Source organism: Daucus carota, chromosome 3, assembly GCF_001625215.2.
Source record: "Daucus carota subsp. sativus chromosome 3, DH1 v3.0, whole genome shotgun sequence".
NCBI lineage: Eukaryota > Viridiplantae > Streptophyta > Magnoliopsida > Apiales > Apiaceae > Daucus > Daucus carota.
The window spans coordinates 297,264-315,185 of record NC_030383.2 but is presented as its reverse complement, the minus strand read 5'-3'; the positions used below and the strand labels follow the sequence as shown (position 1 = coordinate 315,185).

General features: G+C 36.2%; 1 protein-coding gene across 1 annotated transcript; it reads right to left on the bottom strand.

The window, feature by feature from the left end:
• Positions 1–2,853: 2,853 nt before the first annotated feature.
• On the bottom strand, positions 2,854–17,643 carry LOC108211884 (uncharacterized). The gene is given in 19 exon segments (XM_064090901.1): positions 2,854–3,603; positions 3,874–4,093; positions 5,210–5,297; positions 6,277–6,303; positions 7,336–7,409; positions 7,586–8,409; positions 8,670–8,820; positions 8,905–9,142; positions 9,249–9,465; positions 9,634–9,770; positions 9,940–10,071; positions 10,205–11,478; positions 14,164–14,465; positions 14,544–14,694; positions 14,778–15,015; positions 15,115–15,331; positions 15,720–15,856; positions 15,957–16,103; positions 16,249–17,643. Coding segments are annotated over 14 exon segments (4,926 nt in total). The 5' UTR covers positions 17,522–17,643; the 3' UTR covers positions 2,854–3,603; positions 3,874–4,093; positions 5,210–5,297; positions 6,277–6,303; positions 7,336–7,409; positions 7,586–8,097.
• Positions 17,644–17,922: the final 279 nt, after the last annotated feature.

Genomic DNA, 17,922 nt, shown 5'->3' with positions numbered 1-17,922 from the left:
CATAATATCACCCTCCCAACAAACATGGCATTAATTAGCGTGTTTTCAAGTCAGATTAAAGCTAAGCGAGGGTCAATAATGAAGCGAAGTTTATATTACTCATGGCTCATGGGTGAAGACTAGACGTTAAAGTTAAAGTTGTTAACACACGCTAAGTGCTGGCCTGCTGGATTGTTTATGTTAGCAGGTGTGATCCCTTGACTTGAGATGACTTAAATAAGATTACTGGTGCCCCCATTTGGTATCATCAACGTCATGCTTATGCACAATATTATGTAGTGCACCAGTCACACCCAAAAGGCCCATCAGAACGAGAAACCAAGAGACGCGGAGAGGTCCCAGAAAACCGATATGAGTGGGTTTTTTTTTGGGAAAATAGATTTTTTTGCCACCCAACTTATTATTTGTTTAGAAATCTACCACTGAACTATAATTTTTTTCTTTTTTGTCACTAATGTTAGGTTCGGACTTTTTTTTGTCACTAACGTTAGGTTCGGATTTGATTATTAACACTATGTTATTTTTTAGCATTATTAAAATATAGTGTTAGTCTGCAATATAATGGCGATTTGATATGTGTCTATATCTTTATATGTAGTGTCCTACCTAGTTTACCTTGAAGGATGAGAGTTGGACACGAATTTTGAAACTCCAAAAAATTTCAAAAATTATTTTATTTTATTTTTTCTGAATAAAATTTAATGTTGGTTTTTTTTTCCTTAAAAAAACTTTGGATTTTTTTTGTCACTAACGTTATGTTTTGATTTGATTATTAACAATATGTTATTTTTTTAGCATTATAAAAACATAGTGGTCTCTGCAATATTATGGTGATATGATATGTGTCTATAACATTATATACAGTCATCTATATGTCCCCTAGCTAGTTTACCTTGAAGTACGAGAGTTTAACAGGCATTTTAAGAACTAAAAAATTTAGTTTTATAAATTATTTTAAGACTCCACAAAAGTATAGTATCACTTGACTTTATAGTTCTTTACCACTACTTGTCACGTATTTTAAGGTTCCCACTTTTTATAAATATAGTTCCATAAGTTAATTTTGAGATTTCCTTTCTGAGTAAAAAAATCTGTACTCTCGTCCTCGAAGATAAACTACCTAGGACACATATGGAGTACTACATATAAAGATATAGACACAGATCACCATTATATTGCAGACTACCGAAAAATAGATTTCCGAAAAATATCGTTTAGATGGTCGGAAAATTTAAATAAAGATCTGATTTTAATTAATTATAATAAAATTTCCCAAAATGCCCCTACAAAAGTTAACAGTAACGGCAGAAGATAACGGAAAGGGTGCAAAGTGTCTACGGGTTAGAAATAAGGGGCTGCATAGTATTTATTCCAAAATAAGTGAAATGTGCAACATGCTGAAACCAAAGGGGTGCCAAATGCAATTAACTCTAAAAAAAATAACATAGTGTTAATAATCAAATCCAAACCTAACGTTAGTGACAAAAAAAAATCCGAACCTAACATTAGTGGCAAAAAAGAAAAAAATTATAGTTCAGTGGTAGGTTTCTAAACAAATAATAAGTTGGGTGGCAAAAAAATCTATTTTCCCGTTTTTTTTTTTGCCAGAATATGAGTGTGGGTTTTAAAAATTATAAATCGGACTTAACGAATGGAAATACTGAAGAATGATTAATGAAAGCATTAATAAAAAATATGCAACCTATTTAATATATATTTAACTTAACATTTTAGTCTCACAAAATACATGATTATTAATCGGATTTGAAAAATTGAATTGGTAGAACACTTGATTAAAGATTATTCAGTTAAATTGACAATTTTAAGATCATCAATTTGAAATATTATTAATTTTATTGGGAGGACCATCTGGTGGAGCACGCACAACTTGAATGAATTCTTAGGGGGTGTTTGGGGAGGGCTTAAAAGCCCGATTTCTGGATTTTAAGTTAGAAACACTTATTCGTACCGTTTGTGCAAAAAGTCAAGAAGCACCTATAAAAGCTAGAAATGCTAGTTTTTGTTTCAGGACTTCTGCTTATTTACCAAACACTTTAACCACTTATAAGTCCCAATTTGCTTCTAATTCTTCTCCACTTCTTTAATTTAAACAAAAAACACTTATTTTAAGTTTAACCAAACGACCACGCATAGAACAAATTGAACCGTTTGGTCGAAAGACATAGAACAATGCTTCTGGAAAAATTAAACCCAGGTTGTCTTGGACGAGGCAGAAAAACTTGCTGGCCAGCATCACAAGTACAGATGAAATGGTCGGTCTATTCTAAATATCTCGACCAACATGGTAATCCTATATGAATAACTCGAAGCACTTGAGATTTGTCACTTGGTTCCAAGATCGATACATCAATGATGTTGCTATCAGTTGTCGTAAGGCGGTTATTAAACTACTAATGTACATAAACTTCGTGGATAAAAATGTCAGATTTGTGGCTGATAAGATTAATTCAAAATATCCAGAATGTTGAATCAATAATGCTTTCAAGTGTTTTTTAACCAACAAGTCAATTTCTTATTAAACTACGTCGAATACTTCCCCGTATGTAACCTGATCGGCAAAATATTTATCAAGAGTTGACAGATTGCATTAAAGTATATTTTCAGAATTTTTTGCGATTGCAAATGAAATAATCAAGCGACTTTTGATTATTTGCAGGAGAGGACTAAACCTTTGTTCAAGCAACTACATGATTGTTTACGTTAGCGGGTAAGATGATCTGAATTGAGAGGATTTTTTAATTTTATTTAAAACTAGCTTTATAGCCCGTGCGAGGCACGGGCATGTTCTAGACACAGTTCTTCTTGACATAATAAAATAAAAATGAGATATTTTTTGCGTTTTAAATTTTGTGTTGTGTAAAACTGATATCGTGTATTATCACCTCAATTGTAAACTGTTCTATACAAGGCTAGATTTGTCCCTCTTGACATACTATACAGTATTATGTAATCCTAATTCACTAAAGCGTATACACAATAATACAGTAACACTTTACTATACAGCACCGCACAAGACAACTTCTGCAATTTTCTTGCACAATTTCTTCCTTTTTGTTCTTCCCGTCAAATTGCTTCTAACATAAATGAGTTAGTTGCCGCAGCATGCAGCTTGGTTTTATTCTTAAAGTTTCTGCCATAGGGAAAGAAGCTCCCTCTTGGTGGTTGATAGTGTGCAATAACGTAACCATCCTTGCAAACCACATTAATGATCCTTTCTTCCTTCACACATGTAACTCGTAGTCCTTGCTTCTTCATATCTGCAATCCAGATGCCCCTCGCAACATCTTCTAGCCTGAACATCTGCTTGGCAGATCATTAAGTTTATCACAGTTCTAGATACATACGAGTAAGTTGTGACCTGATAACTTAGTAACACCGGTACCATGTTTAAGGGAAAGGTCTGGAAGAATGGAGGGGCGCGAGGTAATAGTATAAGGTCGAAAACGAATTCAAATAACATGCATAATGTAATATATTTAGGCGACCTTTTTTCTGCCTTCTACAGATTGTTGTTGCTATGTCATTTGACACAACATAACCAGGACTATGTGCCCACGTCGGGTAAGTTTCTGCAGGCCATTCCTTCATAAATAAACAGGAGACGAAGTTAGACATAATATACAAATGCAAATTTGTAACTAATAAGATGAGGAAAAGCAAGGAAAACCAGAAAAGAGCATGCGGTCCAAAGCTAATTTGAGAAATCACAACAGAAGAAAAGATTAAACTTAAACTGATGCTCAAGATAACCATAGTTTTGGGCTTACTTTAGTTTGTATCTTAGAACAAAAATGTATCATCTGAGAGCAGACCAAAATATAGCAAATCATCTTTCTACATTTAGTACTATACCTTTAAGATTAAACTGGAACAACAGAGTTTTAATGCTCGCCAAATCCAAATACATGCCTATGGTATGACAACATAATGCTCGAACCAGACGAAGCAGTCCAATTATCATATCTGTTTTCCGTAACCATCTCAATACCAGGGAATGATATGCCTTCGAAGTCCATGAGCTAGAGCACCAAGCTCCAGTTGTCCTCCCCATGTTGTAGTCAATTCAACCTGTCTACAGTGGTTTTCAAGGTTTTTATTTTGTCAGCACAAGCTAGTATACAAGTCCCATCTTCAGAAAATACTGTTAAAGAAGCAGGATGCAATCTTTACAAAGTAACCACCGAAATTAACATCAAAAGAAAAAACTTTTGACTGAGGGTCTCCTAGCCTGATTCTCTCACAGGAAAAGGGGATAGATTTGGTCAAAAGTTTGTGCAATCCTCCTGAACACGCACAAGCATACAAGACAAAATAAAGCTTTCCCTGACTTCTAAATGACTGTAACATACCCTGAGAACTGAGCAAACTCAACACCAGAGCTTTGACTGGTAAACTCAACACCTTGTCTAGTTCTTGCTGAACAATCGGGTCAGAAGATGAACATTTAACTATAGTTATGAACAAAATGGTGTACAAGAAAAAACCCATATCAATCAAGCTCATCTTCACAAACAGGGGCATGAGTCAGTTTGGTCACACGGTGGATTCTACCACAGCATTATGATGTTCAAGTATGATAAATCTTGTTTACAATTTAACTGAGATGCCAAAATAGAAACACCAACCACTGCTAAATTGGCTTCTGCCTACCTTACTGCATGAAGCAAGTTCATGTCCATTTCGCTAACTGATGAATATGTCCTACAAGTTGTCTTAGCTATACTACCCTCAAAAAATCTATCTGATGAAATGTGAAGGAATTTTACATATACAATGCAAGTATCCTAATTTTCAGAACAAATATGTTGAGTTAGAGAAGCCAAAAAGGTCAGACACTTGTAATAATTAAATTCTATCTTTATATTTCTCTATTCCACTACACGTGACTCTGCAGCCTCCCCACAATGAATGGCATTCTTTAATTTGTTTTTAATCTATACACACACAATTACAAATTTCCATAATTTAGTTACATGTTAAAAAGCCTACTCCTAGGACTTCCTTACTCAATCCTTGTTCTGTTTCCATGTGAATGAAATCTGAACTTAATCTACTTGACAAAGATTGTTACAGAAAAATAAAACATGATATACAGTGAGTAATAATGTCCATAACAAAAAAGCAGTCCAATCACATTTAATTTTAGATGAAACACGATGAGGTAACATAAAGAATAGAATACACGTACAGTTCCGAGGTAGTTGATGCAATGTTAGCGAAACTTTGATCAGTGCCATTTTGGAAGATCAACATATTTTCCATTCCCAATATTTAACCTGGAAAATTTAAAATACAGATTAACTTTCATTTATTTCGTAATTATTTCATAATAGACGTGGATAATAATGATCAATAAATTTGTAACTCATGACAGGCTTTGAGGGAAAGAAAGAAGAAAAACTCGTAGTTAAATGTTCGTATACAGAAAATGACTATTGCTAATTAGCTATGGGCATTTTCATGATTAATGTTTTCAACTTACGGACTAAATTAAACAGATCTATAGCTTAATATTGTACTGCCTTAAGTTTTCATAATCTCCATCTCAAGATTTTCACTCAATCCAAAAGAAACATACATCGCTAGAAATCAGATGCCGAGAGCAACAGTTGACTTAAATAGTCCTCGAGGCACAAGGCTTTCAAACAATCAATCCTTTTGTCAAAAATAGAAACTAAAAGAGCAGCTTCTGATTAATAAACATACATAGGCAGCTCCTCCACATATATATACAACATATAAACTTTCTGCTTCAAATGTACCCATAATATACACAAAGAATCAAGTTCAGAAGAGTCACATAAACTTAGTTGGATCTGGTTAACAACTTATCAGACTGCATAGAGAATATATCACTTAGTTAATCCAAATATGATAAATTCTGCCATTTAGCAATTACACCAATAAAATGCAGAAAGGAGAGGACATCACTCAGCTAATCAGTATGTAATCCGACATGACTTCATACAATTTAATGCTTATGCATCCAATTTTATCCAATCCCGACACAAAATTGACACGTTTACAGACACAACCGTGCTACTCACTGTTAGAATATAATATGATCCTGATAATCCCTCCTCCCAACACCTGGGGTTTTGGCAATCCCGAGACAAAAGTAGGTATGTAGGAGCTGCTACCTCGGCTCAATCAACTTATAAGTTTGATAAACAAAATAGCAGAGAAGTTTAAAGATCAACTATTCCAGATCAGATTTACACAAAATCACTGAATTTACAGGATCAAAGATTGTACCTGAACAACCACCAATGTGTTTAGCCCCTGGTACAGGAAAAAGAGATTTATTTTAGTGATCATTATCTGATGCCTAACACCCACAGAGAAAAATTATAGACTTTATGATAATATATAGCGAATCAATACTTTTTGTTGAACTTTGAATAGCAAATATTAACTCTAGAGATGGTCAAGGCGCAATAGTAAAATCAAGGACCATACAACATGTGACGAAAAGGTAGCTGCCCTTATTTTTCTGCCTGCCTTAATTTCACTTTCATGATCTTGATTTATCTTGAATTTTAAAAACTGAATTCTTAATGCTCCATTTGGTTGGAACTTGAATGAAAGTAATTCAGGCTGGAATTAAATTTGTACTATTCTGCAGGCAAAAATTCATCATCTGCATTACTCAATATCTTCACAAATCTCATTATAGAAACTTTTCACTCCCATTTAATATCACTCGTACTTTTTACATACTTTCTTTGGCCTTAAATTTTGTTCACAATTTTATAACACCCCCCCCCCCCCCAAAAAAAAAAAAAACAAATGGAGCACCACAATGAAATAAGGTATCTGGCCCCACTGAAGCAAGGATCCAAACCAAATTACAAGCACTAAAGTGACCCTGCCAAAGAAAAGGCAGGTCAGTGGATGTGTTTAACTATCAATTTTTTTTTGTTGAAGAAATAGAATATCATGAGACGTGGAGGACAATGTCCCAAGGCAAGTCTTTATTAAGCAGAAGGTCACAATTACATATACTAAAGACATATGCCAAACAGAAAAATTTAATTTAAAACAGTTAAAACTTGATAGTCGAAAAATCCCCCAAGTACTATTGATTGTTAGGCTTCGTAAACACAAACATAAGTCGTTTTTCGAAGATAAAGTGTCAAATCATCAATACAACTACAAAGTACAGATATAGCTTGGCCTTGAAAACAACTTGTAATTGAAGCCGATCGTTTTGGTTACACCAATTGAAACCGCATACATACTTAAGTTACCAGGCAATGGTAGCATTATAAGCCTAATACATAATTCCACACACACACACACACGATAACATACCTAATTGGTCCAATGCATTAACATGTGGTTGCACACCAAGCTTCTTGAACAGCTATTTCACTTGAGAAGAATACCTTAACCAAACACAAATCATCAAGAATACATTAAGAATAAATCTTTTCTCATTTACTTAATAAGAATCAAATCTTTATACATTTACTAAATAAAAATCAAATTATCAGTTTTAAAAAATAACGAAAAAAACAAAGAAAATGACCAAGAACTCACGATCACCAAGATTTGGACTTACCCGGAATCTGATGACATGGCCCGAACAGTGATCTGAGGCGGAATCTTGACAGCATCGGTCAGCCTGAAACCTGAGTAGAGAGTTTTCTTGAAAAGTTGGGGAAGAGAGATAATCATAACGCTCATATGTTATTACATGTTGCTTTCATTGATGCTTCTCGTCTGTGCTGAATGGGATGAGGAAGAGGAAGGGTTCAGCGATATATGCAAATAAGACTAAGATCAATTAGAAATAAGGGGTAAATCTATATAAAAAAGAAGGGGTAAATCAGTAATATCACACCATTTAATTGGCTCACAAAAGTCTGTGTTGCAGCATTATATATATAATAGATTTATGGTTCAGAATTTGTCTGCAGCCAATATTTTACGGAGAGGTCGAAGACCAGAACTGCCACACGGTAGCCCATGTTCAAATTTACAACGAAAATAATTGCTTCATTTTAGTATTTACAGGCATCATTATATGGTTACTGTTAATAACAAGTTTCCAGAAATGAAGGAATGATAATATTATCGCGGTGTAACAATCGTAACAGTTTGGTTATACAAAGATGAAGAATCTGCTTCATGCTTACTTGACGAAGGATATGCTTCATCTAATTTTCTTTCGGTGAAAAAACCAGGTTGTTTTGGTTGAGGCAGGGAAACTTTACTAGTTAACATCACGAGTACAGATGACATGTTCGGTCTGTCTTCTGGATATTGCTGGACGCATAGTAATCCTATTAAAACAACTCGAAACACTTGATACTGGTCACTGGACTCCAGGATTGATACATCAATCAGTTCTAGAAGCCTATCTTCTTTATAACTCTGCCATGCCTGGACAAGTAGATGTAGCTATGTTAGTAAGCATTTATTGTACTCCCTCCGTCTCTAAATACTTTTCTTGTTTGTGTTTTTCACGTTTGCCAACACACACTTTTGATCGTTAATATCTTTCATTATTAGCAATAAATATAAAAACTTCACCGTATTAAAGTACCCGTGAATACGAATCTAACAAGATCACTCATGACTTATATTTAATTTTATAGATTAGATGTAAATTAGTAATTTATCTCATGCAGATTTGTACTTACATGACCCATAAGATTAAGGCTGTGTTCTGAATGGTTAAAGAATCTGCATTTTATACCAGTCACGAGCTCTATCAGCAGTACACCAAAGCTATAAACATCCGATTTAACAGAAAATGCTCCCTCAAGGGCATACTCAGGAGACATGTAGCCACTGCAAATTGAATAAAAAAAATGATTGTACTGTTGAAAAAACAGAAGAGGATATACAGATCAGCATTGCTGCAGAAACTCTTACTATGTTCCGACCACCCTTGCCGTGTTTGATTCAGTTTCACCATCTCCAAAACTTCTAGCAATACCAAAATCTGAGATTTTTGGATTCATGTTATAATCAAGGAGGATGTTGCTAGCTTTAAGATCTCTATGAATGACCCTTAATCTGGAGTCTTCATGAAGGTAAAGCATCCCCTTAGCAATCCCGTTTATAATGTTGTAACGCTTAGGCCAATCTAGTGATTTTCTAAGCTTAATATCTGCCAAGTTTGACAAGTCATTCATGTTAGTTGTATTAAGATCATCCTTGTATAGAAGTAAAAAGAGTAAACTAATTAAACTTGTGAATAATGGATTTAACTGTACCTCCAAAGATGAAGTAATCTAAGCTTTTGTTTGGCATATATTCTTATACTAACATCCTTTCTCCTTCCACAGTGGTAGACCAACCAAGAAGCCTAACCAGATTTCTGTGTTGAAGCTTCGCAATGCATGATACCTCATTTCTGAACTCTTCTACTCCTTGTGTCGAATTTGTTGAATGCCTCTTTACAGCAATTTCCTGCCCGTCTTCCAGAACACCCTGCAAGTTGTGATTTTGAAGACGACACTTTCTTAATACAGTACATTTGTTCATCTGCTTTGCCTAAATTTATATTGTGATTGTGCTGATGATAAATTCAGTGAAGTTTAATCATAAAAATACGGTTCTAAGAAAAACCGGTGCTTGAAGTTAAAGAAATGTGGTTACCTTGTAGACAGGTCCAAAGCCACCTTCCCCAAGTTTATTACTGTCACAAAAGTTGGTGGTGGCATTGGCAATAGTTCTGAAGATGAACATCTGTAAATCTTCTTTCCCATTGTCGGTTTCATGCTCTATCAGTTCTCCTATAAAGTAGTAAGACACATAGATACAGGTGAAAATTAGGCACAAGCCTATTGCTGGCAAGTATTGCCACTTCGCACCCTTGATCCTATGAAGACACCTAAAATAATTTGCACATATTTATATTCCACGGAGGGCACTGAGATAATCTAATGATATAATAACAATTACCTTCTGTTTTTCTCTTCTTCCTGGTCTTGCATAGATGCCGCAGGTAGAAGCCTAGCACGACTGTTGAAATCGATATGAGGGGAAAAAGTACAACCAAGATAATTCGCCTTGTGCTGGAACTAGTAGTGGAACCTGAATAGCAGCCATATATAAGATTAACTTCTTGAAAATCAATCTAATCGCAAATTTACATTTTCCTACTTTTATGTTGATAATATGCAATTACAAGGCACTAACTATAGGTCGATGTATTTATCTCTTTTACCTGAACCTGAGGCAACAACTCGCACATAAAAATCATGCAAACTCTGTTCTTGATCTCTGATATCATAAAGGTCACCGAACCAAAGCAAGCATCCACTTCCTGTTCCCGTGATGTTTGTATTTGCATATGCAATACAAGAGCAGTTCTCCTGGCACTTCTTCTTACACTCCTCAAGGTTCATATTAAAGTTATATGATGAGCCTTTTGTATCTGGCAATTTTGTCTTTAACTGAAGAACAAAATCATCCCTGTTACTACAGTTCAATTGTGTCTTTGGAATGCAGCCATCTGAAAAGTTTAAGCTATGCCAGACCTCAACATTATGGGGCTGAAATCCATCTAAACATCTACAAAGAGAGTTAACATTACAGCTACCAAATGCTCCACAGCGTGCATATTCATCACAATAATCTGCCTGAAGAAATATAGTTGGCTCCCATTTATTACCCTGATTGGTCCATGAGTAACGTATAATTCGCCCATCAGGCTCTAGGGCGATCCTTATAAGCATTGAATCATATATAGGTTCATACTCATAATAAATCTCTTCCTCTTGAAAGATAAATTTATCAAAAAAAATATTATTTGGACCTGAATTAGGAATTGCACTCCATGTAACACCATTCCAGGGACCAAGACGGATATATTTATCTGAACCATTCCATAGGATTAGTTGTGGGTAACCACTGATACCAAGCTTTATCTGGAAATTGCCATGAGAAGGATCATCATTGCTTTTCCAAGAATTGTAGGACCAATCTAGGCCAGTTGCCAAATTCTTTCCGAGCTTCATGCCTGGTAGGAAAGTATTGCCAGGAAAATCAAAACTTTGCCAAAAAAAATGACCAAGATCATGGTCATTTTCTGTTCTGATAACAAGATTTCCTGTGTCTAAAAGCTGTGCCACGGGATTTATTAGAGATTTTGACGAGTTTGACGACCATATTGTGCTGTTTGTGCCATTGATAATTTCTAGAGTGCCCTTGCTACTAAATGCTAGCGTGCCTGATGCATCAGTGAGGGGAGTTTCTGTATTGGCCACCCATACGATTATTCCACCAGCCTTCTTGTATCGTATGCTCAGGTACAGATTCTTTGAGCTTCCCGGACTAAAAAAACCAAGTTCAAACTCACCGCTAGCTGAAACAATGGTTTCTGTATTTTCGATGATCTGATTTGCAGAAAGTATGTCTCGTGCTCTGATGTTTACAACAAAAAAGGAGGACATAATTAAAAAGAAGCACTTTGTCATGATCTCATTCATGCTACTTATGCTTCAAGTGAAGCATTTTGTCATCTTACTCATGCTTTCGAGTTTGGTGGATATGTATGGCATTATGTTCTCAAGAGTAAGAGTAGCTCTGACCTATTTTATGTTGTTTAACTGTAACTTTATAAACTAGTTGCTTAAATATGATGAAAAAGCAAATGAAATAGATAAACATATAATTGGAAAGTTGAAAGGACCTAACCTTGTTGAAATTTCTGTTGTTGAAATTCCTAGTGTTGAATATATATATAATCATTTAACAAAGTTGATTTTCCTTCATTTATCAAACATAACTATCAAGTTGATTTTTCTCCAGTGTAAATTTCAAATTATCTGTAGAAACACACTACAAAAAAGTGGTATAATATCAGCATCAAGGTGAAAAAAGGCGCCAGCAGAATTAGAACTTCTGGTAACCAATGAGCAGTTCAATTCCATTATCTCTAGGTGTGAAAGAAACCCCAGAATTTCAATGCCGCAGGCCCACAAGGTTAAGAATGTTAAACAGAATAGAACGCATCTACTCTTATAATATACGCGTGGGATATGAATACTTACCGTTACCAACCCAACTTGTTATTAAAAAATTTATCCAAGGTAGAGATCTTTTGAGAGAAAATTTATCCAAGGTACGTTGACTTGACCTGTGGATTGTAATATACCTATTGTTTGATAAAAATCGGCTTTAGAGCATCCCTCCCTAGCTCCTTGTGAAGCCAGCCCTTAGCCTCGTTCTTTGTTATATTTAATGAAAGGCCCTCTGCACAAACAATGAAGAGGTAGGATGAAATCAGATCATCCTGTCTAAGCCCTTTAGAAGGTACAATAGGCATGGTTCCTGCACACTAGCTTGCATATAACAGCAGGCAAGCAGCACTGATATAATATAATCTACCTCTGTACAAAACCCGTGTGCTACATAATGGCACACTTGATTGTGTTCCTTACTCGTATCTAATTCAGTGTTTAGTTTGATTGCATTCCAGATACATAAGAAGCTCAAAGGAGATGATAATATTATCTGTTGCAAGTCCACCGAGGATGAACACACTTTGGTTGGTGGACAGGAAAAATTTCAATGAAATAGGTTGTACTTGTTCTTCAGGATTACAACTACATTTGTATGATTAATTTAGCCCACCTAGAAATTACATCTGCCAAACCATTATCTTAAATTCTTAATCAACGCTAAACCCTAAATTAAGAATCTGATTTTTATGTTTACAAGTACTAGCCATAGCATAAAATTACTTACAATTTTTGTTTCAGTTGTTTATAACATTGCACGCCATCATAATCACGTCTCCTCTTGAAACTTTTGAGAGGCATTTTGCACTACTGAGCGTGCTGTTGAAAGTTTTTGATCAATCTTCACTCCACACTCCACTGCATTGCTTCGTTTTCTGTCAAATACCTTCCCCAACACAAGTTTTGTCTTGCATAGGTTTAGGAGGGGGTAAGGGCATTGCGGTAGTATTTTCAATTTTGGCCCAACAAGTGGCGATCTGTGATGGGCTCCGGAATGGGCCTACTAGTTGGGCCATCCCAGAATGTCAGACACGTCAGGAGCACGATGCCTATGATCCAGAAGAATTGGACAATGATCGGATGTAGACTCTTTGAAATTAAACAATCGAGCTTGACAAGCCATTCTTTCAAGAAATAAGACCAATGCCTGTTTGGAAGTTAGAGGTTTGAGACAAAATTAGAGGTTTGAGGTGTTTTATAGGTTTGACCACTAAAATAAGCCATTAGTGTTTGGTAGTTAACGGATTGAAATAGGTTTGGATACAAAAAGCTAATTTTGAAAAAGCTACTTTGAGGAGCTTTTTGGATTAGCGGTTTTGGTTTGTGTCAGAAAAAACTAATCAATCAGCTATATATCAAACACTTTTACGAGAAACAGCTAATTCAATCCGCTAGTCAAAACAGCTAATTCAATCAGTTAGTCAAAACAGCTAATTCGATCCGCTAACAGCTAACCGCTAATTTCCAAACATGGCCCAAAGCTTTTTCAATGTTCTTTTAAAATAAACAAATTGCTAACCCTGATCAAATCGGATATGCACCGAATTAACAATTTTCGTTAAAATTCTATAGCAATAATATACTTGTGGGGAGTTTAAAAGTTATACGCGTCAGTATTTATTTTAAAGTTGGTGTGCGAAATGCAAGTGTAGGACAGGTCAACTCCTTGTTCATCACAAGACCCATGATCTTATTTATTTGAGTGTTTAATAGTTGAGCAATCACCCGGACTGAGGTTACTGACTTGCTGCATCTCTGTTTTAAGGCGCTGAATTTGCAGGCTTCACTCCAATTTGGACTTGGCAACAATCGGTGCAAGTTGATATCGTGAGGTCTTCTTGTATATTTTTTGAGATATATTAAGGTGATAGATTGAACAAGTGATCATGTCCCATCTCATCTTAACAAAGACACAAGTTTAAAAACAGATAGAATATTTCAATTTCCAGATTGTATTCCTACAACTGCTCAAGAGGCAGATATAAAGACTCCGACATACTGTACCATTATTTCAGGAATTGTGTACATGATATGGGATCCACGTGGTTTAAACAAGAGTCATTGAAACCCTATACAGTGTGATTGCGTCAAATAATGAAAATTCTTAAGCTTGTTTCATTACATCATCGCATCATCCGATCCAATAAAAAAATGGGAATACTATCGAGGTCTAACAATTGTAATACTTTGGTTGGCTGTGGATGAATAAGGCATGCTCCCTGAAAAATCCGTTTCATCCAACCTTCTTTCGGTGAAAAAACCAGGTTGTTTCGGCTGAGGAAGTGAAGCTTTACTAGTCAACATCATCAGTACAGATGACATGGTGGGTCTGTCTTCTGGATATTGCTGAACGCATAGTAGTCCTATTACAATTATACGAAACACTTCAGATTGGACACTTGACTCCAGGATTGATTCATCAATCAGTTCCAAAAGCCTGTCTTCCTTGTAACTCCTCCATGCCTAGACAAGCACATGTTTTAAATCAAACTAGTCATTTGCAAAAAGATGGGTGGAGATAAGTGTCGGATTTGTACTTACATGACCTATAAGATTAAGGTTGTGGTCCGGATGGCTGAAGAATCTGCATTTCTTACCAGTCACGATCTCTATCAGCAGCACACCGAAGCTATAAACATCAGATTTAACAGAAAATGCTCCCTCAATTGCATACTCAGGAGACATGTAACCGCTGCAAATTGAATCAAATAATGATCTGACTATTGAGAATACAGAAAAGCAAACAGAAATGAGCACTGCTGTGGAGATTCTTACTATGTTCCGACCACCCTTCCTGTGTTTGATTCCGTTTCACTGTCCCCAAAACTTCTAGCCATACCAAAATCTGAGATTTTCGGATTCATATTATAATCAAGGAGAATGTTGCTAGCTTTAAGATCTCTATGAATGACCCTTAATCTGGAGTCTTCATGAAGGTAAAGTAGCCCCTTAGCAATCCCATTTATAATGTTGTAGCGCTTTGGCCAATCTAGTGAAGCTCTCTCTGTAATATCTGCCAAATTTAACAAGCCATTCAAATTATGTATTTAATATCTCCAGATCATCCTTTACTTGAAGTAAAAAGAGTAAAGTAATATGGATAGAACTGTACCTCCGAAGATGAACTTATCTAAGCTTTTGTTGGGCATATATTCATAGACTAACATCCTTTCTCCTTCCTCAGTGGTGGACCAACCAAGAAGCCTAACCAGGTTCCGGTGTTGAAGCTTTGCAATGCATGATACTTCATTTCCGAACTCTTCTACTCCTTGTGTCGAACATTTTGAACGCCGCTTTACAGCTATTTCCTGCCCATCGTCCAGAATACCCTGCATTTCCTGGTAATTAGGCGACACTTTCTACTCGCGGTGCTTATTTACATATTTAATTTCCCCCCTTAATTTGTTGATTGTGATTGTATTCGAGATAACTTCATTAAGAAAAAAAATAATCAAGAACTGATATAGGAAAATAATATATTGTGAGCACCATCTACGAAATGCAGTGGATATAGTTTTACAATTAGACTTGAAGAGAGTCATAACCTGATCATGACAATCAAATGTGTGCACCTCTTACAAATTTACAAGGAAGAGGCATCTTTTTCTTAACTGTTAAAATTTCATGATTCATATCTGCTCAGATGGACAAGTCTAGAAATTACGTAAATTTGATCCCGTAGAAAACATTTACTCTAAGTTGAAATAATATAATTACCTTATAGACAGGCCCAAAACCACCTTCCCCGACTTTATTTCTGTTAGAGAAGTTGTTAGTGGCATTAGCAATAGTTCTGCTGTCAAACACTGGTAAATCTTCCCTTCCATTGTCGTTCTCCTGCTCTGTCGTTTCTCCTGTAACACATTGTCGCTTAGCACCCTTAATCCTACTAAGACACCTAAATAATCGACAGAGTAATTGCTACAGAGGGAATAAAGATATCTAATAATCTACCTTCTTCATTTTTCTTCATGTAGTTGCGTACATACCACATGTAGAAGCCAAATACGACTATTAGAAATGATAAGATGGGTAGAAGTACAATCAGGACAATCCGCCTTGATCTGGAACGACTATTTGCTCTTGAGTTACTACCTGAGTCTAAATAGCCAGGAATGACATTAACTTCATTAGAATTAATCTAAGCGGATATTTTTATCAAACAATTTTTTTTTTCAAATTCGTGAAATGGAAGTATAACTGCATAAGGTACTAGTTATAGCCTATAGGTGAATATGTATTTTACCTGAGCCGGAGGCGGCAACTCTTACATAAAAATCTTGGCCACTCTGTTCCTGATCTCTGATATCAAGAAGACCCCCAAACCAGAGCAAGCATCCGCTGCCATTTCCAGCAATTAGCGTATTTGCATATGCTGTACAAGAGCAGTTTTGCAGGCACTTGTTCCTACAGTCCTCTAGGCTCATGCTGAAATTATAGGTTGAGCTCTGTGTATCTGGCAATTTCTTATTTGACAGTCTTACAAAATCAGCCTTATCACTACAATTCAATGGTGTCTCTGGAACACACCCCTCTGAAAAGTTTAAACTCTTCCAGGCAACAGCGTTTTTGGGCTGAAAACGATCTAAACACCTACAAAGAAAGTTGACATTACAGCTACCAAACGCCCCGCAGCGTGCATAATTGTCACAGTAAACTGCCTGGAGAAATATAGATGGATCCCATTTATTAGTGTCGTTAGTCCATGTATAACGCATTACTCGCCCATCAGGCTCCGTAACTAGCCTCATAAGCACCGAATTGCTGACAAGTCTAAACATATAATATATCTCTTGGTCGTCAAACCGAAACTCATTCACAAATAAATTGTTTGGACCGTAAGTAGGAATACCACTGAATGTAAAACCATTCCAGGGACCGAGGCGGATAAATCTGGCCGAAACATTCCATAGGATTAGTTGCGGATAACCATTGATATCAAGCTTATTCTGAAAAGTTCCGGGAGAAGGATCATCATTGCTTTTCCAAGATGTGTAGGACCAATCCAGACCAGTTGCCAGGTTCTTTCCTAGCTTCATTCCTGGCAGGAAAGTACTGTCAGGATAATCAAAACTCTGCCAGATAAAATCTCCCTCGGGGCCATTCACCGATCTGATAACAAGATTTCCCGTGTCTAACAACTGAGCCACCGGACTCTGTAAAGATTTTGTGGCCTTTGATGACCATATCAAGCTGTTTGTGGCATTGACAAGCTTCAGACTCCCCTCGCTACTCAACGTGAGTGCGCCTGACGCATTAGCAAGAGGTGTATCGCGATTGGCAATCCATACGATAATGCCACCGGCCTTGTTGTAGCGTATGCTCAAGTACTGATGATTCTTGGAGCCTGGGAGACTAAAATAACCGAGCTCAAACACACCTCCAGCTGAGACAATGGTGTCTCCATTTTTAAAGCTCTGATCTGCAGAAATGATGTCTCCTGCACCAGAGCTTAGTATGAACAAGGTGCACAAGAAAATCAAATGAAAAGATATACTAGTAAAATTTATTATCTTCATGAGTTGGGTAAATGTGTATGGCAATATTTTATTTTGAAGAACTAATCAAACTGTACTTCAGGCCTACAATGCAGAGACCGCTTTACATTCTGCGACGGGCTGTCAATATTGAATACTAACATGATTAGTGGAGAAGCACGATCTGTACTCTTTTTTTAATTATGAATTTTGTATTTGGCCTTGCGTTGAATCTATGACTTTAACGAATTGGTCAATTAGAATGCAAGAAGAAGGGCAAATTTTAGTACCAGGTCCATTAGTTGTCAGTGACGGAACCAGGAATAAAATTTAAAGGGGCTCAAATTTGAAAGTAAGTGAGATTGTAAAGGACTGATTAAGATTTGAATACTGAACCTCGATACCACATTCATCAAAAAGAGATGACCATCTCTCCAGGTTGC